The following is a 23,089-nucleotide window of genomic DNA, read 5'->3' as shown; positions in this document are numbered from 1 at the left end:
CTGATTAAGAAAAACATATAAATACTCATCCAAGATTATTGAATCTCTCCATCAATGCTAACAAAAGAGCTAATGGATGAAGAGGAGATCGACTATACAATGATGTGCAGCTAACTGGAAGCTTAATCCATCAACAACCAATTAGAAATTCCCCATAAACAGCATAAACATGAAAAAACTATATATCATTTAGATGTTAAAGGGCACACGGTTACCAAAGACAGGAAAGAAAAATAATAATAATAAAAACATTCATCCGCTTTCGATCTCACCAGTCGACCTTTCGAATATAGGAGAAAAGGGGGAAAACATACCCGTTGTATAATTCAGTGGCAGATCTGGAACCGTTGTAGAAGACGAACCAGAGCAGTACAAGGATCAATATGTCTGATCTCGTTAAGGTTGCACCACCCTAACGAATCAAAAAAAGCTTCCGTAGAATCGGAAAATTGAGATAAGGATACTGAAGAGGTAGCGCTCCCACCAATCGAGCATGTAGAGGCCCATGGTGACGTTGTAGAGATGGATCTTCCTGGCGACCCAGTTCATTCTGATGCTCTCTACCTCAGATCTGGAATCGATTTGAGGAGGAAGAGGCGATGGAGACGTTGACCGCGATGAGGAGAGCGAGGGCGAAGGATCCAAAGCGGCGTCTATCTCTCGTTCTCATTACGGCTCAAAACCACTCATTCCTTTTTTTGTATTTTGGGAAAATAACCATTTCGCTCCCCCAAAGTTTGTCCGTATTAAATAACTTCCATAGCTTATTTTAAAATTTCACATATATAACAAAACACAAATTTTCATATATAACTCAACGCACTCCTTTTTATTTTAAATTTATAATACACATAAAAAATTCATCTATTAACCTTTAAAACTATGACAATGTAAAATTATACAAAAAAACATAAAATTGGCATCATCAGATTAAACAAGCGATGTCACAATATTTCCAGATGGCATTGAATTGTTAAGCATCGAGTTAAATTCTTAGCATTCCCAAGTCCTAAGATGACAACAGACATGAGAGCAAGCTCAACAAATAAATTTAGTGGGAAGGAAAAAAGGCATCGCCTCCAATGTTTCCTGTAAATTGTCGCAACTTATTACTTGTAACTATAATGATATCAAAGCAGCTTGACACCGGCTTCTCTCACACTATCTATGACAGCCTTCACCTTCCCATGGTATTTTTGTTCCCGTTTCAAGAACACAGAAACAGCCGGAATACCCTGGAGCAGGAGACGCTCCCCCAATAGCTTACCAATCTTGGCAGCTGCTGCAACATCTCGTGTGGACTCCATGCTCGGCCGGAGTAGTTTTTCCTGTGAGCTTGCTGCGGCTGCGACTGTAGCAGTTGGGGTGTGAATAACTTGGGCATTCACAAATTTGTTTGTGAAGTGCATCTTCAGAACATAAGGCTTCAGGTAGTTGACTATCCTTGGCGGCCTGACAGGAGGAGGGATGACCATTTCTGGTACCAGTAAACAACCTGAAAGAAGCAAAGTGGAACATCAAATTTGTAGAAAACATAATCCCCCATCCCCACCTCGCACCAAAACAACAACAAGAAGGAAACTCTAAAGAAGAATGACAATTTGGCAATTCCTTTTGTGCATTTCATTGCAAGAACATAGGGATAGAAGATTAAGAGAAGAGTTTCTTTTTTGTAATCGTGTTTCCTATAAATGAAGAGGACAAGGGAAGTAAATACAATTTTAACCTCATATTTTACCTTGTTGATAATGTCCTCCGTCCCCTTCCATCTTTCCTTCAAATGTGCAAGTTCCCTTGCACAAGTGACAACCATCAACTCTTCCTACTGTGGAACTCATCCCATTTAGCAAAATAAATAACTTGAGGAAAGCTACTCAAAATTCACCTACCTATTTTTTCCCTTCTCTCTAACCTACAAGTAAAACACCAAGCTTTCCCCCCATTTCCTCTCCCTTCCATCTTCCATTTACTCTTCATTGTTTTCCATAAACACACATAGAAGTGTTTGGAGCTCTCTGGCTCCAAGACAAGCTCCCATTTGGCCAAGTTGCATATATATACCACAATCAAACCATATTTGTTCTACTATTATCCTCTATTGAACTCCATAAAATTAAATCATCATTTGATAGGCTATTATTTATTGATTCAAATCATCAACTATATATATGCAATTATATCCCTCGATTGAGATGTGTATATATCAATTATATCACGTTTATCACATCAATTAATGTTTACTTTCATTTACTCTTACCCTTACTGCATGCACTCTATCAAATTCAACTCTTCTGTTAAGTTGTTTGTGTGTGCTGGATACAGATAGACAAAAAAAAAAGCTGTATAATCACAAACACACAAAATACGGTATTCCTTATGAGAAATGATTATCACAATATATTGACTCGCATGACATGGAGAGCAAAAGACTAAATATTTGGGATATGATGTGAATTCACACATCGAATAATCTTCGACCTTGGAAATTGAATAACATAGCTTATAGTTCAAATAGTGTTAAAATAATAGATTAGACAAAACATTACTTGTGTCGTAGCATATCTAATGGGCTGGGGCGGAGCTAGGATATTAATCGAGTGTGGGCAACAATATAATATATTTAATAAAGTCAAATAAAATTTAAATTTTATAATCATAAAATTATGCATGTTCTAAAATTAAACATCAACATTAACTAAATAACATATATATTGAGTGTGCCCCACAAAAAACTCATATGAGGAATAATTATGTTTCATTATCTAATAGAATAGAACACATCAACATGATGCACAAAAATTAACATAAAAATTAAACTTCAAATAACAAAATAAAAACTAACCTGCTAAGTTTGTCGAACCGGATAAGCCTCCCTAATATAAAAAAAACTATCTACGTAACATTGCATTGAAGGTTATGTTTGAAGCCTATCATTTACCTAACATGAGTATCCTTATTAGCTCTAGTTTAATAGATAAAAACTATGCCTATTGTTTTTTATGTCTTATTACGTTTTTGTCACCTATGCACAGATTTTATGTTTATAAGAGTTTGCCATTCTGAATGTTAATTGACTAAAACATAATATAACACAATTGTCTGAAGTTCGAGGATTTAAATGTTGTTATTGCTCAAGATAAAGGTTCTGAAGTGTAAGCTCAGATCTTCCAATTAAGTTCTTGAATTTTCAGACTTTGTTTCATCATTCAGGAAACATTGATAAATGATAAACAACGTTGATAGCTCAAGGAAGAGACTTAACTATAATAGTAAAGTAAGCACCAGGTACAAGGAGAATGACTATAGCAGCATTAATTAAAAAGATATAATTTTGATTGAGAAGAATATTGGTTAAACGGCCGAACTGGCTGCTGCTCGGTCGTTGCCGGAAAGAGGGGCGGAAGGAAGGGGGTTTCCGGAGACAGAGGGACAGAAGGCGACACCGCGACAACACTGGTTGCGAGCGGCGGCGACGCTGGCTCTAGGCGTGGGACGGCGCGGTGGCGGGAGCAGGCGGAGCCGCGCGGGCGACCCGAGAGAGAAGAGCGAAGGAGGAGAAGGGACGGCTCTGCTCGTGCTGAGATGGAAACGATAGAGAAGAGAGATGGAGGCGAAGGTGTACCGGATGCAGCAGCGGGAGGAGCCGAGGAGGGACTGCGGCTGGAGAAGCTATAGATCGCTGAGGAGGGGAGGAGGGACTGCGGCTGGAGAAGCTTCGAGGGCGCCGGTTGTCGTTCGATGAGAAGGGGCGAAACAGCAATTAGGGTAAAAAAAACTTTAAAACATATAATATTAATATTTTTTTTTTTTTTTTGGTTCGGGCCCAGTGTAGGCAGTTGCCCACACTGGGCCCATGTAAGCTCAGGAATTCACAATGTGGAGCTAGAGGTGGCAGCGATGAAGACCGCGACGGCGGCGACGGCGTCCGCAGTGAGGAGGGACAACGTTGGCAGCGTGAGGAGCAGCAACGGCGGCGGCAATGACGATGACGACGGCGGCAGCGTGAGGAGAGTGAGAAAAAGGTGGGATTGAAGGAGATTTATGGTTGGGGTTGGAGAGGTTCAGGAGAAGAAATCGGGTGTCAGGTTTTAAATCTACTTTTTCAAAAAGTCCCATAGTGTTATAATTTTACAAATATACCCCTATTTTTTGATATATTTCTTCCCTGAGATATAACACAATCTAACTTCAAACTTGAACTAATTGAATTCAACACCAATGACTCAATATTAAACTAGTTACTTCAATTACAGATACTTTTAACTATCCAATTCACCATTTTTTTTCATAAGTGTAAACTAGAGATGGGATGCTTGATATGTTTCATGGTATATATGTTAGTCAATTATTCAAATTCGTTTAATATTTTTCCTTATTGCAATCATATGGTATATGAATTATGTAGCGGGTTGACCCTTTACCACCTGAATACTCTGTTTAAAATCTTAACAATTTTTTTAACAAAAACATCGAAGAAGAGAGTATCGATCGAGTGCATTGGTGGGATTAAATCAAACAACGATTTGAAATTGACGGTTTCGGATAGGTCGATTTTTAATCTTAATCATTCAAAGATTATTACAATTCCCTATTCAAAATCCTCGATTTATGATTCGATTCACGATTGATCATGATTTAAGATTATTATTATTTTAAAAAATATTTAAAATAATATCAATGATTGTAGTCCATCTGAAAGGCAAACACAATATATAGTTCAAATAGAAGAGAAGAATAAAAAGATAAATACAGATAAAAATCCATAATATTGTAATCCACCTAGTCATCACCAATCAATAACTACAAAAAGAATTCAATACACCAAGCTCCAACAATAATCAAACTAGAATCCCCTTCTCCTCTCCTCTCGTAGAATAATAATCAGTCTCCTCTCTTTTCCGTCTTTCTTCTAACTAAACGATAACAACAATCAGCGCTAGCTGTTGCAATCTCTCTGTCAACTACTACCACCTACCTGTAGTAGTGGTTCAACCATCAATTGACACCTCTCCCACCTCCTCTTTACAAAATTTTAAGGGGATATATATATATATATATAATAAAATATAAAAAAATATTGTGTTTAAATAAAATGAAATCAGAAACCCAAGATAATTTCTAAATCTAAGAAATAGAGAAAATATATGAACTACTACTGCTGCTGCTGCTGCTAATTGAGTGTGCATGTTGTTCATAGGGGAATTTTTTTTGTAGGATGCATGGCTCAGGCTCAGGCAGTCAGGCTCAGGCTCATGCTCGCCCGCGAATGTACTCGAGGAGATCGCAGCCGTCGGTTACGGCAGCATTGTGCTTGGCCTTCATCCGCATCTCGACCACCTTCTTGTGGGAATTGGAGTGGACGGAGGGGGCGAAGGTGGGACTGGCGGCGGGACGGTACTCCGGGAACAGCCGACCGGACTTGTAGCGGACGCCACAGGCGTTGCAGAGGGTCTTCGGACCCAGAGGCCCCGCCCTCCATTGCGGGGTCTTGGTGATCGCGCAGTGCATGCACTTTCGCACCGCAGCCGCCGGGCCCGAGTCGTTCCCCTCGCCGGTCGGATGCGTTTTCTTGCTCTTTTTGGTGGGTGGAGGCGGTAGCGGGGGGCGAAATGATGACTCGCCGAAGCTTTCAGGGTCTGAAGTGTAGGCGGAGGCGGCGGCGGCCGAGAGCGGAGAGGGGGCGGCGGCCATAGGAGTGGAGCAGGGGATGACGACGTGAAGGGGAGGCGAGTAGGTGGCCGGACGCCCGCGCTTTGTGCGCGCGCGAGCGGGAACGAGTAACGCCGCGGGTGACGCAGGCGGGCTGAGAGGAGGCGGCGACGCCCTCGCGTCCTTCTTGTTGCCGATGAAGTAGGAAGCGGAGGTCGACGAGGAAGAGTAAGAGGACGATGACGAGTAGGACTCACTGATGCCGCCGGCGGAGGCGTTCCTGTTTGCTTCGAGCACAGAGACAGGACTCGATGTGCGAAGATAACAACGCCGAATCGCTTTGGTTTCGCCATGGCTGTCGTCGCTAGTGGCACTTTTGTCGACGGTGTCAACGCCGCCCGTGAGGTCAAGCGAGAAGGACTCAGAGTCATCGAGGAATTTTGACATCCATTCCAATTGCACAATGTCGAGCTCATCCCACTGCCATTTCCACAATCACCATGTTGCTCGTCAATTACCAAAATGTCGGCAACAATTATTGATATAAATTGTAATGTTTCTTATGGAATTAAACGATCGTTTGTCTCATTTCTATCCATCACCGGACCAAAATTGAAAACACTTACATGGCCAAGCTGGTCGTCTTCCTTGCTCAATTCGACTCCACTCTTCCTGTTTAAGGCAGTGAAGCCATCGAGCGAGTCCTTACCCACGCCGTCGCCTAAAACCTCGGCGTCTGGCATCGGCAGCGGAGGAAGCATCAGCGTCTCGCTCTCGCCACCGCAGGTTTCCAACAGCCCGAAAACGTCCTCGTCGCCGGGGAAGTCGAGTAAATCATCGATGTGGTCGAACAGGTCGCCCATGCCATCCTCCATCGCCTCCCTCTGCACACACACTACCATGAATGAGACGAGGTCAACACAATAACGCGATTAACGCAACGCTCGGGAAAAACGTCGGAATGAATCGAGTACGCGAGTAAGAAATGAATAGGGCTCCTCCACTTGGCAATCTGCTTACACGCGTTGAACAGAAAAGAAAACAGGAGAAGCAGGGAATGAAAGCAGGGGAGGTTTATCTGCGCGCGAGGACAAAGGCCCGTAGAATTTTACGCGATCTACCTCCGCTAACGTGGCGTCCATGGTCCGTAGGAACGCGTCACTTTACCAATCCACCGTCCGCCGTCTACGACGCCAGCTGAGCGACAATTTGACCAATTTCTTTCCGGAAAAAAGATTGGAAAATAAACAAACAAGTAAACAAATAAATTGCAGGGCTTTCGCAAATCGCAATCGCATTTACATTTACATTTTATCTGTAAATTTTTGGGAGAAGGATTCCGGGTCAGTGGCGGAGACCGCGTGGCAGGACGTGGAGAAACCAGCTTCTATGAGAAGGAAGGTCAAAGAGGCATGGAAGCTGATTGGAGAGACGGCATGGCCGCCGATGGAAAAGTAAACTACGAAGCAAGCCAGCTCAATTCTGAAAGCAAACGTCGAGGAGAATTAAGAACCTAATTTCTAGCTCCAAACACTCCTTTAAGATGAAATCCACCAATAATTAAGAAAATTAACGGAAGAAGAGTGGTCATGAACTTGAAAAGCCAGCAAACAAGCGTAGGAGAATTGAAGGGCAGAGAGCAAGAGACCACAAATAGACCGGGAAACAGAAATGACATGAAAATAATGCTTCAGGCGTGTGCATATCATATCCTCACCGAATAGAGAAGAAGCTCGCCGGTGACCAGCTGTTGCAGAGGTAGAATTATTATCAGCGGCCTGCTCGAGTACTTGCAGTAGCTAGCTACTTGCGAAGGGAGATGAAAGCCAAGAGGGAGAGTTGGGCTGGGTAGAAAGAGGAAGGGGGGCAAAAGCCCGGAGAATAAAAAGGAGGAAAGGAGAGAACGTGACAGGGTCGATGCGTCCATCACAACAACAACGACAGCGGCAGAAACAGCGGCAGCACCAGCACCAGCATGAGCTGAGCAGCGAGACAGACGAAGTCACAATCAGTGGAATACAATCTAATTAGCGTGACCCACAGCACAGTTTGGTGAGGTGTGGTGTAGTTTGGTGTGGTGTAAGGTAGACAACCTCTCTCGCTCATTGCTAGCTGGATTCCGCCCATTCCGTTCGCCATCACCCTGACGTCTGTCGCTGTGTCTCTCTAGCTTGATCGCCGGAGGGCCCCGCGCAGCCGCAAGTCACATCGCGCCGTAGTACGACTATTATTTCACCGCCGGCCGCTGCCTGCATTAACTTCACCAAGCTTGTCTGCAGGATATGAATAAATTAACCAAGCATAAAACAAGACTGATCAAGGCCGTCCATCTCGAGAGCAACGACGGGAATGGCGGGGAGCATTTCGTGAAGGCGAAGCGACGACGTGCGTCGCATAATTCCTCGACGGTTCCCATGCCTGTCACATGGTCACCACGCAAGAGTATGCGGGCATCTACGGGGTGTGAAAATTCTCTACTCGTCTCGCGATCGTTAACGACGTGTTGGGTCCCCCGGAAGTCAGGTGGCACTTATTCGCCACCCGCACATGTACCCACGACGGAGCCAGCTGGATCACAGCCATAAACCGACGCGTTTCGGTCACGCGAGCCACGTCGCATCTCATGCGGCGAGGTCACATGCCATAAAATCCCGGTGATTTTCTGGACACATATAAGACACAAAATCTTCCCAATAATAAATAAATAAATAAATTCCATTCCTAATATACATAATGTTTTCATAGTGCACGAGTAATGGCTGACAATAAATCTAAATACAAAATATTATTCAAACGTATATACCAAACGTCGACAACTGGACATTTTTCTTCTTGTCATCGCATAAGGAATCGGTTCGCCCACTCTTTGATTATTTCCCAAGATTAGGTATTTGATCTCGCTCAATCGCTGTAATTAGGTTGGCGAGGTTTGACCTATATATATTATAATCACGTTCGCATTCCATCTGCATCGAGCTAAACTCCAAGAGCAGCAGTAATTAATTAAAATAGGTCTAAATTGTAGTGTTTCGTAATCATAAATCGACAATCAACTAAACCAGTCGATGAGGACGCACCATCCCTACAAGAATGCCTGAGATTAGTCATGGAATTTTCCACGTCACTAAATTCATTTAACTATCGATTAGAGATGGAAACAAAATGGACAGAAAAAATTCGGTTGAAAAAGGATTAAGTGATGGAAAAATAATTTCCATCGCTAAGTGTAACAATGAAAAATATTTTTCCATCGTTAAAAGATAATTTTCGTCACTAATTCTTAGACTGAAATTTTTTCCTGTCCAAAAATTAGCGATGAAAATCTATTTCTTAATTTAAACCTTATTTATATCGACATTTCAAACAAACCATACATATACCATTCAATCACAAACTATATTCACTATATACAACATTCATTAACCCATTTAATCACAATCACAAACAATACAATCCATATAATCACAAATCATATCCACGATCCATATAACATTCACAACTGACGATATATTTAATATTCACAAACTCATCCATAAAAACAACAAAACAATATTAAAAAGTAAGCATATGTTTAACAATAAAATCATAGTTAATAATAAGTACATAGTTTATAAATAATATAATCATCACTCACATCATACCAACAAATATATATATATATATATATATATATGATGAAAAAAAAATCATCATCTAGTCCTACAATGAGTATAATATGATAGATTATTAAATAAAACATTTATAGGATTCAAACTCCATTCTATTATATTTTTTTAAAGAATCTTGCTCATATATAAATTTACAGTTAAAATAGATATACATGCTAAAAATAAAGTTAAAAGAATCTTGCTCCAAATACGTAGGTCCGATCGACTATGCAATGTTGATTGAAATTCTTATTTTAGTTATATTTGCTTATAATTTACTTCTCCAATTCTTCTCCTTATTTAAGGTTCACTATCTTAGAATTTTTCTTTTGTTTAGAGTTCAATCTTGTAAAATTTCTTACTACTTAATTTGTACTTTCTTAGGATTTTTCCTTTTGCTTAGAGTTCACTTCTCTAAGACTTCTTACTATTAAAGGTTCACTTTCTTAGGATTTATCCTCTTACTAAATATCTGGTTACCCTTGACCTACTTGGACTTTATCGTTTGCTAACTATCCATTCAACTTTGAACTGACTGAACTTTTCCCTTTATTAGTCATCCGTTCAACCTTGATTTGACTATACTTCTTTTTTACTAAGTTAACCTTCACCAAACTCTATAAAATATATTGTCAAATAAGCATCAAAGCCCTGAAAATCAATTGCACTAACATAATTTTTTCTATATTCAAATATAAACTCCTAATCAATTTCTTTGTATTGCAAAAGCTATATATCAATTATTATATGTTATTGACAGAGAGCAACTTTTATATCACTTGACATGTTATTGTAACACCATTCTAAACAATGATATTCCGCCTTGGTGTTATATAGACTAGCAATAACTGATAGTTGGGAATGACTAAAAGAAATATCTTCTCATATTTCTCTTTTACTAGTCTTTAATATGTCTTATGTCATATAGTTTCTGAATTTCAGGAATTGATATTACATTAACATTTTTATGATCAAGCGCATTCATCATATCATAAACTATTGATTACATTGCATTGTCATTAAATGATGATTGCTCAATAGGGTCAGATGACAAAGCATTAGAATGTCGAATTTGCTTAATTAAACACCTAAGGTTCTCCATGATAGTACCACTTGTAATAATTTGGAACAAAAATTTATTTTTACCTAGATGTACTTTGATAATATTCTCATGAAGGAAAATTATATTCTACAGTTACAATGACGATTATATGGACAACGTAACTTGTCACTATCCATGCAATTTGAATGACGCTTAGTGACCCTCGAGGCATAATTGAGTTGGTTACGATGGAGCAGAGTTGCTAAAGTGGGCAAAGGGTCGAATCTCGATGAAGCCGAGGCAATGCCCTCCTCCGTTGTGGCCAACTGTAGTTTCTCGATTTACCCTTTTACAAATGGTCGTGGGACCGACAGTGTGGAGCCACTTGGGTAGCGGATTCCACATTTTACTAAAGTGAATGACGTTTAGCGAAGTCCACAAATGCTTTAACTCCATCAAAATATTTATCAATGATAAATTTATTTTATAACCTATGATACATCCAAGCTTAATTTGTTCATATACATTGTAACCTAACGAAAATTATATATGTAACATTATTAAAATCATAAAAATATAATAGTTAAATTAAATCATTAAAATCTAATACTAATAATAAATAATCATTGTTGTAGATATACTTATAGACGGTGAGCAAAGATGAGTGTCTCCAAAGATTTTAAGAACACGCTAAATAAAAACCCTGCACAATTAACATTACAAAGTTATCAATCAAATAGCTAGCTTGCGGCAAGGACTAAGCTCGCGGCTAGGGTGGAGCTCACAATCGACTGAGCTCATACATAGGCTTGCGGCAAGGTCACTTGAGCTTGAATGCGGCGAAGGCTAGCTGAGCTCGTGACCATCCTCCTGCCAGGCCTCATGGCCAACTGAGCTTGCGGCCAGAGTTGAGCTCGCTGTCGGAGCTAGTTTAGCTCACGGTCACCCGAGCTCATAGCTAGCCTCCTTGCTAGGCTCAAGGCTGGCCGGCTTTGCGGCTGCCCTCGTGGCTTGCTATTTTAACAACGATTTAATTTCATCATTAATTAAAGATTGAAATTTAATTTGATCGTTGGAGCGGTCAAATTAAAATTGAGCTCTAATGAAGGATTTTCTTACAGTGCACTTGATCTCTGCAGTCGCCATCGCCGCCCCACTTGCATCTGCGCCGTGCAGACTACGTATTAATTTTCTTCCGAATCAATTATTGAAATCCAGATAGAAATCGTAACAATCGACGTTGAGCGACAGCGTCGGTGACCGACAGCCGCGATGCCGACAGCCATGGCTGACGTCACAAGGTCACAGACGGTGAAGCCAGCGGCCAATTGATCCGATGCTTCCTCTGACATAACAAACGTCGTAAGCCCATCTTCCGTTAGCCCATCCGGTGGAGTCCACCACTATTCGCCCAATACAATAGGATGCGTTGAAGCCGTGAGTGGTGTCATAAACATAAAGGATGTTTCGAAACAGTGTCGGTGCAATTATCGAGCATGTGGCGCTCGTGCTACTTGTGCAAAACAAAAGTGTGATTGTATCAAATCAATCTTATCGGTAGATCCAGTGGACAAAGGAGATAAATGCTGGCCTAATTTGATGGAAGATGGAGCAAGCCTAATTCGCATGAGGTAGCAACGCTTTGACATGATTTGTACCTAACCTAATCTCCATGAATTCCCGTGCGTGCGTAGTGACAATAATTTAATTAACCCAACGCGATCAAGAAAATTTCTTAAAAGAAAGAAAAACAGCCAACTAGTAGCACACACTTTCTAGGCATTCAAACCTTGGGCTTCTGTATGACATCGTTATGGGCCTTCCGACAACTTATGGATTTGGCCCATGAAGAGCCTCGTGAGAACGCGAAGTCCATGACGATCGACTAGGGAAAGATTCCTTTTAGCCGTCCAACTTGGACGGATCAAATCTTGACCGTTTAGGAGATCGATTATTAAACGGCTTTGATTTAATGAGTATGAATCGGACGACTGAAAATGAGCCCTCCATGAGGAAAATTCCCGTCTCATTTGGGACCGTATTTTTGTCTTTGACAATTTTTCCCTTCTTTTTCCATCCCCCTTTTCCCTCGTCGTCTCCTCTTCTCCTCCCCTTCCTCAGATCTGGAAAAAATGGCGTCCCACGAATCCAACAACGGCGTCCACGACGAGGAGCAGGCAGACGCAGCCGCGGTACCACGGCCGATGCCTAGCGAGCGGCGGAAGGTGGCCTTGATTACGGGGATCACGGGGCAGGACGGATCGTACCTGACGGAGTTCCTGCTGGGGAAGGGGTACGAGGTTCACGGACTCATCCGCCGCTCCTCCAATTTCAACACCGCCCGCCTCGATCACCTCTATGTCGACCCCCACAACGCCGCCAAGGCCCTGATGAAGCTCCACTACGCCGATCTCTCCGACGCCTCGTCCCTCCGCCGATGGGTCGACGCCCTCCTCCCCGACGAGGTCTACAACCTCGCCGCCCAGTCCCACGTCGCCGTCTCCTTCGAGATCCCCGACTACACCGCCGACGTCGTCGCCACCGGGGCCCTCCGCCTCCTTGAGGCCGTACGGTGCTCCCCCAAGCCCGCCCGCTACTACCAGGCCGGATCTTCGGAGATGTTCGGATCCACGCCGCCGCCCCAGTCGGAGACCTCCCCGTTCCACCCACGATCCCCCTACGCGGCCGCCAAGGTCGCCGCCCACTGGTACACGGTCAACTACCGCGAGGCCTACGGCCTGTTCGCTTGCAACGGCATCCTCTTCAACCACGAGAGCCCCCGCCGCGGCGAGAACTTCGTGACCCGCAAGATCACCCGTGCCGTCGGCCGCATCCGCCTCGGCCTCCAAACCAAGGTCTTCCTCGGGAACCTGTCGGCCGCCCGCGACTGGGGCTTCGCGGGCGACTACGTGGAAGCAATGTGGATGATGCTGCAGCAGGACGAGGCGGGGGACTACGTAGTAGCGACGGAGGAATCGCACACAGTGGAGGAGTTCCTGCAGGCGGCGTTCGGCTACGTGGGCCTGGAATGGAAGGAGCACGTGGTGATAGATCCGCGGTACTTCCGGCCGGCGGAGGTGGACAACCTGAAAGGCGACTCGAGCAAGGCGAGGAAGGCGCTGGGGTGGAAGCCCAAGGTAGGGTTCCTGGAGCTGGTGAAGATGATGGTGGATCATGATCTGGAGATCGCCAAGAAGGAGAAGGTGCTCGCCGATGCCGGATACATCGACGCCCACCAGCAGCCCTAGTTCCGTTCCATCTCTGCGTTTGGTCGTTTTGAGTTCTTTGTATTCGATAAAATTAATTTCCCAAAGTTTTCTCCGGATTATATTAGATCTTGCGATCGGCTGCGTGGTTATGGCCAGTCCACCATTCGAACCATGCGATGAGTAGATCATATATGCATTTTATATGAATTTAAAATTGATTAAACCTTCTTATATATTAATGTTGGGTTTACAATGATAAATTATTGATGAAATCGATCACATATTTGTACCAAAAAGAAAAAACAGTTGGAAAAGCAGGTTCTTGTTCCATGTTTTTTAAGACACCTTCAAATGAAACATAAAGCAGGTTCTTGTGCATTATTATATATAATCTTCTTCACCTCCAAAGTCACTCTTTTCTTCGCCGTCAGCAACACCATTAGCTAGCTTTGTTGTTTGGATTTCATCATTAACTTCAACGACTGACTCAGAGCCATGTCATTGCTTCTGGTAATCGGTAAGGCTACTATTTATTCAGATTGTTGCTCAATAATTATACACTAGCTCGATAATTATTATATATAATGTTCTATTGTAGTGTCTTATTCGTGATTTTTTAAATCTCAACTAGCAATATATTTCTTTTATAACGATTACTCTCCTTCCATTGGATCTTAGCTTTCTCGATCGGTAAATACCTTTGGACTTTTAAAAAAAATAAATATAAATTTTCACTAAAAATACATAGAAGTTTTTAAAAAAAATAAATATAAAATTTCACTAAAAAACTCTCTATCTTTTTTTAATGCTAATATTAAATATATATGATCATCTAATATTCTTAATAATAACATTTTATGGATATTAGATATCTAGATTATAAAAAAATATATATTAGAAAATTATATTATATAAATAATTATTAGAGTTTTTTTAAAAAAAATCCTTTGTAAGTAAATTAATTTAATCGAATCAATTCACATTTCTATACATATATATTTCTACAAAGTGAGGCATCATCTTGTGTAACAAAATTAATCACAACAAATGGATCGAACATGAAACTCGTATACTATTTTGTGTCATAATTGCCATGAATTCGAAAAGAAAAAAAAAACTGCTGTACACCTACTAGAGAGTATGCGAAATGAATTTGGAGTGTTGGGTTATATATTATTAATTCCTTCAGGGGAAGAACTGATCGTCGTTATTTCCACCTCGAACAACTAAAGCAGTAGTACTGCAATTAGCTCCCAAGTTCTGATCATCCATGCCTCCTAGCCTTTGCACCAGCTCATGATCGTCTTCTTTGTCTAAACCCACCTCCAACAGCAAGCCACTGCCTTCGCCTCTGCAGGCTTCCGACTCGATGAAGTGGTGGCGCAACCATTCCAAGTCGAGAAAGGTGCCCTCCTGCTGTGGGAGAATGCATGGGAATGCCGGCGCCGACGAAGTGATCGTCCTGATCTGTTCATGGCACAGTATTCTTGAATCAGTAGGCATATGCTGATCATGAGGAGGAGGAGGAGATGAGCAGCTCGGATTGTGGATATTCTCCTGCTCAGTCTCCATGTTGTAGATCATATAAGGCTCCCTTTTCTTCTTGTGAAATACTCGGCAGAGTACCCAGTCTTCCTGTTATATGTACAATTAATGAAACCACAAATTATAGCAAAACAATCTGAAGAATCTTCTTCCTGCCTGATCATAAGAAAACAATCTGAAGAAGAAGAATAAAAGGAAACATGGCCTATTACCTTGGGAGGTGCATGAAGCATCCCTAGTCGAAATTCATGCATCACCCAATTAGTCTTTCTCCCTCTCGGAGCCCTCCCTTGGTAGAACACCAACGTCTTCCTCGTTCCCACAACCTCATGGCTTTTTGGATCATAAACCACGCGATCTTTCCCAGTCGTCTTCCAATACCCACTCTTCGTCGCTCGATTCGATCGCCAACCCGTCGCGTACTTTCGATCTCGGAAGCTAAAGAAGTACCACTCTTTCTCGTTTAGCTTTGCCGCCTCTGATACATACATGCATACAAACATGCACATGACAGCAGCAGCAGCAGCAATTAATTAATATATAATTAAGCTACGATCGAATCTAGCTCGATCGATCAATTATACAAATTAAATGGAAGTAATTGATTAATTATATAACCTGGAAGTTGCCATGGCTCATGAGTGTGCAAATCGACTTCTACCATGGTTCCTGGGGAGGAACTCTCATTAGCTACCTTCTTCTGCAAGTAGTAGCACATAAGCTCCTCGTCGCTAGGGCAGAATCGAAACCCAGCTGGGAGAGTCGACTCAATGTGCCTTAAACTCATCATTATTAATTAACCCTCCCTCAAATTTAAGCCTTCAATTCCTGCAACAAGCTAGCTAGCTATAGCTATAGTATACTTGAACTCCAAATCTCAAGACGACTCTCTCTATATATATACGCGCACGCCCGCACACACACACACACACAAACACACAAATAGCTTGATTTATATGATTAGGTTCTGAAAGGCGGCTTAATAACTGTTTGGTATCAGATTGTTGTCATGATTTCCTGGGTTTGCGGCGGTCGTAATCTCCGAGAAGATGTTATGTTTCCCTAACAAATATTATGCTTGTGGAGAAAGAATTTGATGAGATATCCCATCGCCACAAGAAATCTAACTGACGTGGCTTCTGACTATATATATGAAGCTACAATGAAATTAAATAGTATTAAGATTAATGCAAGAGATCTATTGACACAATTATTAGTGGGTTAGTTTAATTTAAAATTTTTGCCGAGCTTAAACTAAGAAAAATAATCATCTATAGTTGAAATTTATACTAGCTAGTTTGTAAATAATTTTATTGACGAGCATCGACAAATCAAGCTAAACATTATTGAAAGATAATCTTTATATATCTTTTATTGAAACTCTAGTCTAAAAATTTATTAAGTAGTACTCGTATATATATATATAGAGATATGAACATGCAATAATACTACTCCTCAATTGGAGCATGATTGAGACAAATCGTGCACGGCCTCATTAATAAAAACAGAATAATAAGTCAGAAAGCCACTAGCTAGTTTGAGTAGATGATATATATGTAATGATATCCAAACCTCTTCGAATCGAATTAGGAAATATTTAGCACTTTATTCCTTCTCAAACTCTAAATACAAACAGATCATATTAGTTACGAATTAAATTCTAAAGGGGGGAAAAAACTAACAATCTTAAACAAGATGGAGACATCATATACATACTTGTCAAGTCAATTAGACTAATATGAAACATGTTTTTTTGTTGGATTAATTTGTCATTATTTTAAACTTTATCCATTTTACTGAGTCATATATACTCCTAGGTGGCTGGCTTTCATTCACATGAAGATGACATGCCATAGTACATGTCATAATCCAATAATTGAAAGGAGAGTTGAGCAAAGAAGAGAGATTATATACTAATTAGACACATTAATTAATTATAATTATCAGGGAAACTAATTAATTAATATATCATTTGATGATGAGGTAGCCTTAGAAAGAGTGCAATAATTGAACTCCATGATTTGGAATTGATAATGAACCTCGCATCAAAAAGAAAGCTCACATAAAACTCTCCTCTGTCACACCACAGCATACACATGCGATAATATGATTGAAGAGATTAAATTAATTAATATTATTGGATGTGTAAACGTTGGATAGCCTCCAAGGCCAATATAAATAAATAAATATATATATATATATATATACACGTGGAATGGAATATTCTTCTGTTCTCCTCATGTAGTCCCTTGTCATTTGTAATTATGATGTTTTGAATTATTGCTAAAAGATAATTCAACACACAGGGAATTCGAAATGGTTTTGGGATGGCAACACACCTTTCTCATTCTCTTGTGGCAGTGGGACTCATGAAGGAAGGCATGAACACTGTGTGATAGAGATTGAACTACGAGTGTGCAGTTCACATTGCTTGTTATCTTTCCTTTGCCTTCATCCTCATTACTTACTAAACAACAACGCAATTATCCATATGGAATTTAAATCGTTTCTTTGCCTTTATTTTTATTATATATTGGACTTTTGATCTTAATTTGTAGTCCATCATCGACATCTCATTCTCCAGCAGTTTTAAGTTGTATGTTAATTAATATTGATTAAGTTAACTATACAGAATTAAGTGATTAATTAGGATTTGCATGCGGTGGAAATGTGGATTTGGGCATGTCTAATCATGGCTTGAGAAGCTGGTAAAGTGGTTGTCTGCAAGCAAAATTATAGAGAGATGGCGACAAGATTCTTAATTAATCAAAAGCAAGGCAAGACAGCATTAGGCAGCAATAGTTAATATAATCTAATATAATAAATTGTCCCCGGGGCAATGGTGCAACGGTAGGACATCCGGGTTGTAACTAGGGACCCGCGGTTCGATCCCCAGCTACGACGTATTTACAGGAATTTTCTTCCAAATGAGAAACGCAATCAAAGGATGCTGGGCGTCTGGAATTTACCCTGGTGGTCGGTGGGAAACTTCCGTGGGACCGGACCGGCCACCCCCACCCCCAGAGATGTGGCTACTGGGATTATCATTTTTTTAATATAATAAATTAATTATAATTTATCGATTCATTATAAAAGAGCCCTCTTGAATTTGGCCATTTGGAGTTCAATTTGTATAAGTTTATTTAAGCCAATTAATTAATATGGAGGAAAAGAAAAAACAAAAAGAGAGAGAAGGCAAAAAAAAAAATGACAGAAAATGAAGTCTTCAAAGCATTAATTTAACCACTTGTAGAGAAACATTTCGAAGCCAACAAAATTTAAGATATGTGAATAAGGTTAATTAGATTTTGAACATAGTCTTTAGACTAATTGAAGAGGATAAGAGATTACGATATACTGATGTATGGATTATGATATACTGATGTATGCTTAATCTCAGCATCCACTAACACACACACACACACTATATATACACTGCACACACATATGGCGAACCATTCTTGTTCCAGAATTAATTTTAAAATAAGCTTACAATCAATTAATTAAGTAAATCATATTCAAGTAAAATAAGTTAGACTTGATTTTTTATTTGTAATTTTATAAATATTAGATAGTTTAAATTATTATTCAATAACAACATATTATTTTCAATAACGTTAATTTTATTTTTTAAAGTTTTTTTATTAAAATTTAAAAGTAAAAAAAATATGAATTTTAATATCTGTCTCTCTCTCTATATATCTATTATTTTTTATAAAATATATTCACGTACCACCGATCCCATCTCACTCAGGAAATCTCGATAATATACCCATAGATATCACAATATAATCACATCATAGCTGTACGTATAATACACAAAAAGAAACAAGAATAGGATCGAATCATATCCTTCATTCAACTTTTAGAGTTCACGAGAACTTCATCAGGCGAGGCTATTCAATTGCCCCACATGACAATCATGCATGAAGATATACAACAGAAAGAACACAAGGATTTTAATATGAAGAACATTAATGTGAACACCTTCCTGATGCCAAATATATACTACCTGTGCAAAGTCGACAAGGACATATCATACAACGTACAATCTACGGGATCCAACTTTATCAGACAATAATTGAGCAAAAATAATCTTTACAAATACAATCAAATTTCTTCCTCCATTTACATTTACATTTGCATTTGCAGCTCCGAGGGAATAACAAATGATTAAATAAGAACAAGAAAGCTCAAGCAAAATGGAATCTTTATGTCTGTTTCTTTTTTTCCTTTGGCCCGTGGCTTCAAGCACGAGTTCTCTTTATCTGCAGAAGAATGTACTGTTGTTGCCATTTGTAAACACATTCGTTAGCTACAATCAAATGAGACACATATACTTGGCATGGAGTTTCAATGCGCTGTCACATGCTTTTTCATCATATGTTTAAAATTTTGAAAATGACTTTGCAATTGGAAAGTTTACTTATACATCAACAAGTGAAAACTCTTATAGGAAACAGACCATGAGCATTCCAAAATATCAACACTTATCACATCTGAATGCTTACAATAAATATTATTTGGCAAGCTACTGCTCTAGCACTAATTAAGCTACTAAGGAATTACATACTTAAGGAAGTGGATTCTCATTCTTTGAACCAACTAATTTATATAGGTATTGCTCACTATGAAGTTTTCCGCCTCTTCAAATATGAAAAGGAATGGAATGAATTCGTTCATTTAATTGGCATACTACAACCATTAGAATGCAATCATTCTCATTCCATCCATTGCAACCAAACCAAAACAAACCCATTCCAACATTATCGAGTAGCATATGAAGAATATGAAAGTGCTAGGCCAAAGAATGCCCTTTTAGAAAATAAAAGTAATTATCTTACGTTCACGACATCCAATTTTGTACATCATAAAATTTTGACAACTCGAATAAGATAAGGTTTTGCTTTGCTTTTCAGGTGACACAAAGTGAAGCAACATGATCTGGCTTCAAAATACTTATCTAGTACATCAGAACCATTATGAACCTTAGAAAAAGAACTGACTCTTTATTTCGTATTAACCAAGGATAGGATTTCAACATGATCTTACCACTAGCTCCGGAGAACAGTGATTTTTAAAGGTCATAATGAATCAGCGATAGTATGCCATATGACGGGATGATCTAAAAGGAGAAGAATCAAAAGGACTGGGCCTGCTTGCTGGTGTTGTAGAGTTAATAGGTGCTGCGGGCTCCTTTTTCAGTAGCTTCACTTCCGATCGAAGCCATGACTCAACGACTGACAGCAAGTTATCAGCATTTTTTAATTCAACTATGTCGGACATCTTTTCTGACCTCAGCAACTCACCATCTTGGATGTAGGCCAAATGCGTTGCCCATGACTCCAGTCCATCAAATATATGAGTTGCATAAACAATGATGACTCCTCTCTGAAATACAATGATGGAACATCATAAAACAAAACACCAGAATGCTTAAATGACTTTGGGAAGTAGTAGCACATGCCTGTTCACATTCTTCCTTGAAGAAATCAAGAAGATCCATTCTTGTCACAACATCGAGATCTACTGTCACCTCATCAAGTAGAAGAACCTGCATTCAGTTTGAGCTTAAGCAAAAACTCTACAGATTTAGGCAAGATTCCATCATTTAGACAAAATATCAACAAAGTCGATGCTCATAAAGAAGGAATTTAAGGTCTGTTCAGAAAAAGTGTGATGTCAATTTTCTAATCTCTAATGAGGTCTCCAGGAACCAAGTTATGTGAACAAATCACAATACCATAGACTTCCAAATCATGCTGAGCAATGAAAATATTATTAGCGACCACCATATCCAGAAGCACTTGAGAATGATGATTTGGGCACTATCTTCTGTAGCCACATGAAATTGTACCTTTTGTTGTTTTTGCAAAGAACTTCTGCTACAATACCAGCTTGGAAAACAGAAACAGTATCCTATGGGAGTGGAATGAGGAAACATGCTCTTGTTTCCAGATTGTTGATGATGAATAAAAGGAATGGGCAAGAAATTAACCTTGTATGGGTAGAGAAGGCCCATGCATATTTGGACACGACGGCGTTGTCCATCGGAAACTTTATGCATTCTCCACTGAAGATCAATGTCAAGAAGATCAATCAATTTCTCTCTTCTAACAGGATCAATACCTTCAACTGTTCAGAGATGATGAATACTAATTTGGTGAGTACATATTTCCATCATTTATTTTCAACAATCAGTTGCAACTGACACTAGAAAAGGCAAACTACAATCAGAAATGTTAATACAATACACAACTTTGAGAAAAGATCACCAAACATGAAACATATTTTTCTTAGAGAGCAAAAAACTACTGCACAAAATTGCAAACAATTCTTGCTTTCGCAGCCAGTACTTAGAAAGCAATCAATAAGTAGTCATTTCAAAACAAACTCACCAATACTTAAAACATTACTAATCTGATATAGACAAATCCAGAAAGAGATTTTTTGTTTTTGAGAAAGGCATACCAAATAATACATTTGATCAAATTGTCATCATGCAAACTTCCATTCAACATCATACCTCCAAAAATCATGTGTTCAGCAGAAAAGTCTCCCTGGAGTGGAATCTCTCCCTGAGTGAATAAGAAGTCCTTGAGTTAGAAAATCTATCCACTAATGAATGCAGTTTACACTTTCAACAACTTTATTCCTTGCTAAGCTGACAACCTTCAACACAGTATATGCCAACCACTGTTTCAGATCTTATATCATGTAATAGATTGAAACTACGACACAAGGGACATCAATACTGATTAGTTCCAGACAGGACTAATATCAGGAAAATCATACATAATAAATCATTGTTTTTTATTTTATTTTTTATTTTTATTTTTTTTTTGGGGGGGGGGGGGGGGGGTTCAATTGACTCCACTTGAAGGGCAACAATAAATACCAAACACTCACAGCTGATCCAACAGTTTTGCTCCAAGATCCACCGAGATAAGAAAGATCACCGCTACAAACAAGTTGTGTGTCATGGAAAGCCGAGGCATTAAGAACTCGCACCACATCCCTTCCCCCAACCATGTGCTTCCCTGCTAAAATCTTCAAAAGGGTAGTTTTTCCTGCAGAAACACGCCAAATATAGAGCTTGAAGGAATAGTTTTTTATACTCGCATTCAACAGTAGTTTTAAGCGTTGAATCAATTAGAGTATGAGTAATTTCTTATACTGGCATCGAAGGGTAGTTTTAAGGGTTGAATCAATCATAGCGCAACCTGTATAATGATAAAAATATTTTCTCCTTTAATATTACTAGTGATATAGTGTTGCATAGATTCCAATTGAGGAATGCGGTCCATGTTGCAGATCTCAAATAGTTGGGTCAATCAAGGCACTGAAAAGAAAATTTCCTATGAGTTTCAACACGGAGAGATGCAAATTAAAAACTAAATCATTCTTCTTTCGGTAGATTGGAAAAATTATACTTGAGCACGATCTTCAATCGTACAAACATTATACAATTGATACCGTGCAAAACTTGATTACTGAATCCTTGCTACGGTCAAAACGATTCTTCCAATTCAACGATGTACAACTAGCCGAGGCCAGAAAGCATAGAGAATACTATACTAAAATTCGTCTATGCACACAAAATTCTGAAGTGAATCTGACTACGGGAAAAGATATGATTTGGGTCTATATTTAACTTGCAAGGAAGAAATCAAAGAACACCTAGCAATATCAAACAAGGACAAATCTAGGCTAGGAGAGGGAAGACTCACCAGATCCATTAGCGCCGATGAGGAGGCAACGGGAACCCGGAGAGACGTTCAGGTTAAACCTAGCGAAAAGAGGCGATCGACCTTCGTAGGCGAAGTGGAGGCCTACCACCTCGATGCCGCCGCCGTTCATCTCCTTTGTCCGCCACCAGACTTCCCTGCCTTCGCTTAAGGAGCGGTGGCCTTTGGTGCCGTGTATATAAATGATCATTAAATTGGATTGGATTGCTACCAACCCAAAAATGAATTATTATTCATTAATTAATTACT

General features: G+C 39.8%; 5 protein-coding genes across 7 annotated transcripts; 1 reads left to right on the top strand and 4 right to left on the bottom strand.

Annotated features, from left to right (window-relative positions):
* Window positions 1–930: 930 nt before the first annotated feature.
* On the bottom strand, window positions 931–3,749 carry LOC141847146 (uncharacterized). 2 transcript variants are annotated; one of them, XM_074735121.1, is made up of 2 exons: window positions 3,623–3,749; window positions 931–1,495 (listed from the first exon to the last, which is right to left on the bottom strand). In XM_074735121.1, the coding sequence occupies exon 2, from the start codon at window positions 1,473–1,475 to the stop codon at window positions 1,131–1,133; it is 345 nt and encodes a 114-aa protein (XP_074591222.1). In that variant the 5' UTR covers window positions 1,476–1,495; window positions 3,623–3,749; the 3' UTR covers window positions 931–1,130. The 2 variants fall into 2 exon arrangements, with proteins under 2 accessions (XP_074591222.1, XP_074591223.1); XM_074735122.1 differs by lacking the exon at window positions 3,623–3,749 and adding an exon at window positions 3,366–3,530.
* A 998-nt stretch (window positions 3,750–4,747) lies between these two features.
* LOC141847144 (uncharacterized) lies at window positions 4,748–7,591 on the bottom strand. 2 transcript variants are annotated; one of them, XM_074735120.1, is made up of 4 exons: window positions 7,367–7,456; window positions 6,624–7,131; window positions 6,276–6,533; window positions 4,748–6,129 (listed from the first exon to the last, which is right to left on the bottom strand). In XM_074735120.1, the coding sequence occupies exons 3-4, from the start codon at window positions 6,522–6,524 to the stop codon at window positions 5,251–5,253; spliced, it is 1,128 nt and encodes a 375-aa protein (XP_074591221.1). In that variant the 5' UTR covers window positions 6,525–6,533; window positions 6,624–7,131; window positions 7,367–7,456; the 3' UTR covers window positions 4,748–5,250. The 2 variants fall into 2 exon arrangements, with proteins under 2 accessions (XP_074591221.1, XP_074591220.1); XM_074735119.1 differs by lacking the exon at window positions 6,624–7,131 and having other exon boundaries at window positions 7,367–7,591.
* A 4,809-nt stretch (window positions 7,592–12,400) lies between these two features.
* On the top strand, window positions 12,401–13,671 carry LOC141847143 (GDP-mannose 4,6 dehydratase 1-like). Its single transcript, XM_074735118.1, has one exon. It carries the CDS (start codon window positions 12,471–12,473, stop codon window positions 13,584–13,586), a length of 1,116 nt encoding a protein of 371 aa, XP_074591219.1. The 5' UTR covers window positions 12,401–12,470; the 3' UTR covers window positions 13,587–13,671.
* A 930-nt stretch (window positions 13,672–14,601) lies between these two features.
* LOC141847142 (NAC domain-containing protein 21/22-like) lies at window positions 14,602–15,959 on the bottom strand. Its single transcript, XM_074735117.1, has 3 exons — window positions 15,711–15,959; window positions 15,305–15,570; window positions 14,602–15,182 (listed from the first exon to the last, which is right to left on the bottom strand). The coding sequence occupies exons 1-3, from the start codon at window positions 15,880–15,882 to the stop codon at window positions 14,733–14,735; spliced, it is 888 nt and encodes a 295-aa protein (XP_074591218.1). The 5' UTR covers window positions 15,883–15,959; the 3' UTR covers window positions 14,602–14,732.
* Window positions 15,960–19,908: 3,949 nt separating this feature from the next.
* On the bottom strand, window positions 19,909–22,987 carry LOC141847141 (ABC transporter I family member 19). The gene is made up of 6 exons (XM_074735116.1): window positions 22,823–22,987; window positions 22,002–22,162; window positions 21,619–21,670; window positions 21,091–21,227; window positions 20,560–20,646; window positions 19,909–20,483 (listed from the first exon to the last, which is right to left on the bottom strand). Exons 1-6 carry the CDS (start codon window positions 22,950–22,952, stop codon window positions 20,187–20,189), a joined length of 864 nt encoding a protein of 287 aa, XP_074591217.1. The 5' UTR covers window positions 22,953–22,987; the 3' UTR covers window positions 19,909–20,186.
* Window positions 22,988–23,089: the final 102 nt, after the last annotated feature.

The sequence above is a fragment of the Curcuma longa genome, chromosome 16 (genome assembly GCF_044706935.1).
Source record: "Curcuma longa cultivar G26 ecotype Majalengka, Jawa Barat chromosome 16, ITB_CL_G26_1.1, whole genome shotgun sequence".
In the NCBI taxonomy this organism is placed as follows: Eukaryota; Viridiplantae; Streptophyta; class Magnoliopsida; order Zingiberales; family Zingiberaceae; genus Curcuma; species Curcuma longa.
Note: the sequence above shows the minus strand (reverse complement) of the source record. Positions and strands in the feature narration are given on the sequence as shown.

Coding starts and splice junctions, on each gene's coding strand:
- LOC141847146 (XM_074735121.1), bottom strand. CDS start 1,475: ATGGTCATCCCTCCTCCTGTCAGGCCGCCAAGGATAGTCAACTACCTG.
- LOC141847144 (XM_074735119.1), bottom strand. CDS start 7,576: ATGGACGCATCGACCCTGTCACGTTCTCTCCTTTCCTCCTTTTTATTC. Junction 6,534..7,366: donor GCGAGCTTCTTCTCTATTCG/GTGAGGATATGA, acceptor GTGTGTGTGCAG/AGGGAGGCGATGGAGGATGG. Junction 6,130..6,275: donor AAGACGACCAGCTTGGCCAT/GTAAGTGTTTTC, acceptor TGGAAATGGCAG/TGGGATGAGCTCGACATTGT.
- LOC141847143 (XM_074735118.1), top strand. CDS start 12,471: ATGGCGTCCCACGAATCCAACAACGGCGTCCACGACGAGGAGCAGGCA.
- LOC141847142 (XM_074735117.1), bottom strand. CDS start 15,882: ATGATGAGTTTAAGGCACATTGAGTCGACTCTCCCAGCTGGGTTTCGA. Junction 15,571..15,710: donor TGAGCCATGGCAACTTCCAG/GTTATATAATTA, acceptor TGTATGTATCAG/AGGCGGCAAAGCTAAACGAG. Junction 15,183..15,304: donor TGCTTCATGCACCTCCCAAG/GTAATAGGCCAT, acceptor TACATATAACAG/GAAGACTGGGTACTCTGCCG.
- LOC141847141 (XM_074735116.1), bottom strand. CDS start 22,952: ATGAACGGCGGCGGCATCGAGGTGGTAGGCCTCCACTTCGCCTACGAA. Junction 21,671..22,001: donor GCAAAACTGTTGGATCAGCT/GTGAGTGTTTGG, acceptor TTATTCACTCAG/GGAGAGATTCCACTCCAGGG. Junction 21,228..21,618: donor TGAACACATGATTTTTGGAG/GTATGATGTTGA, acceptor ATCTCTGAACAG/TTGAAGGTATTGATCCTGTT.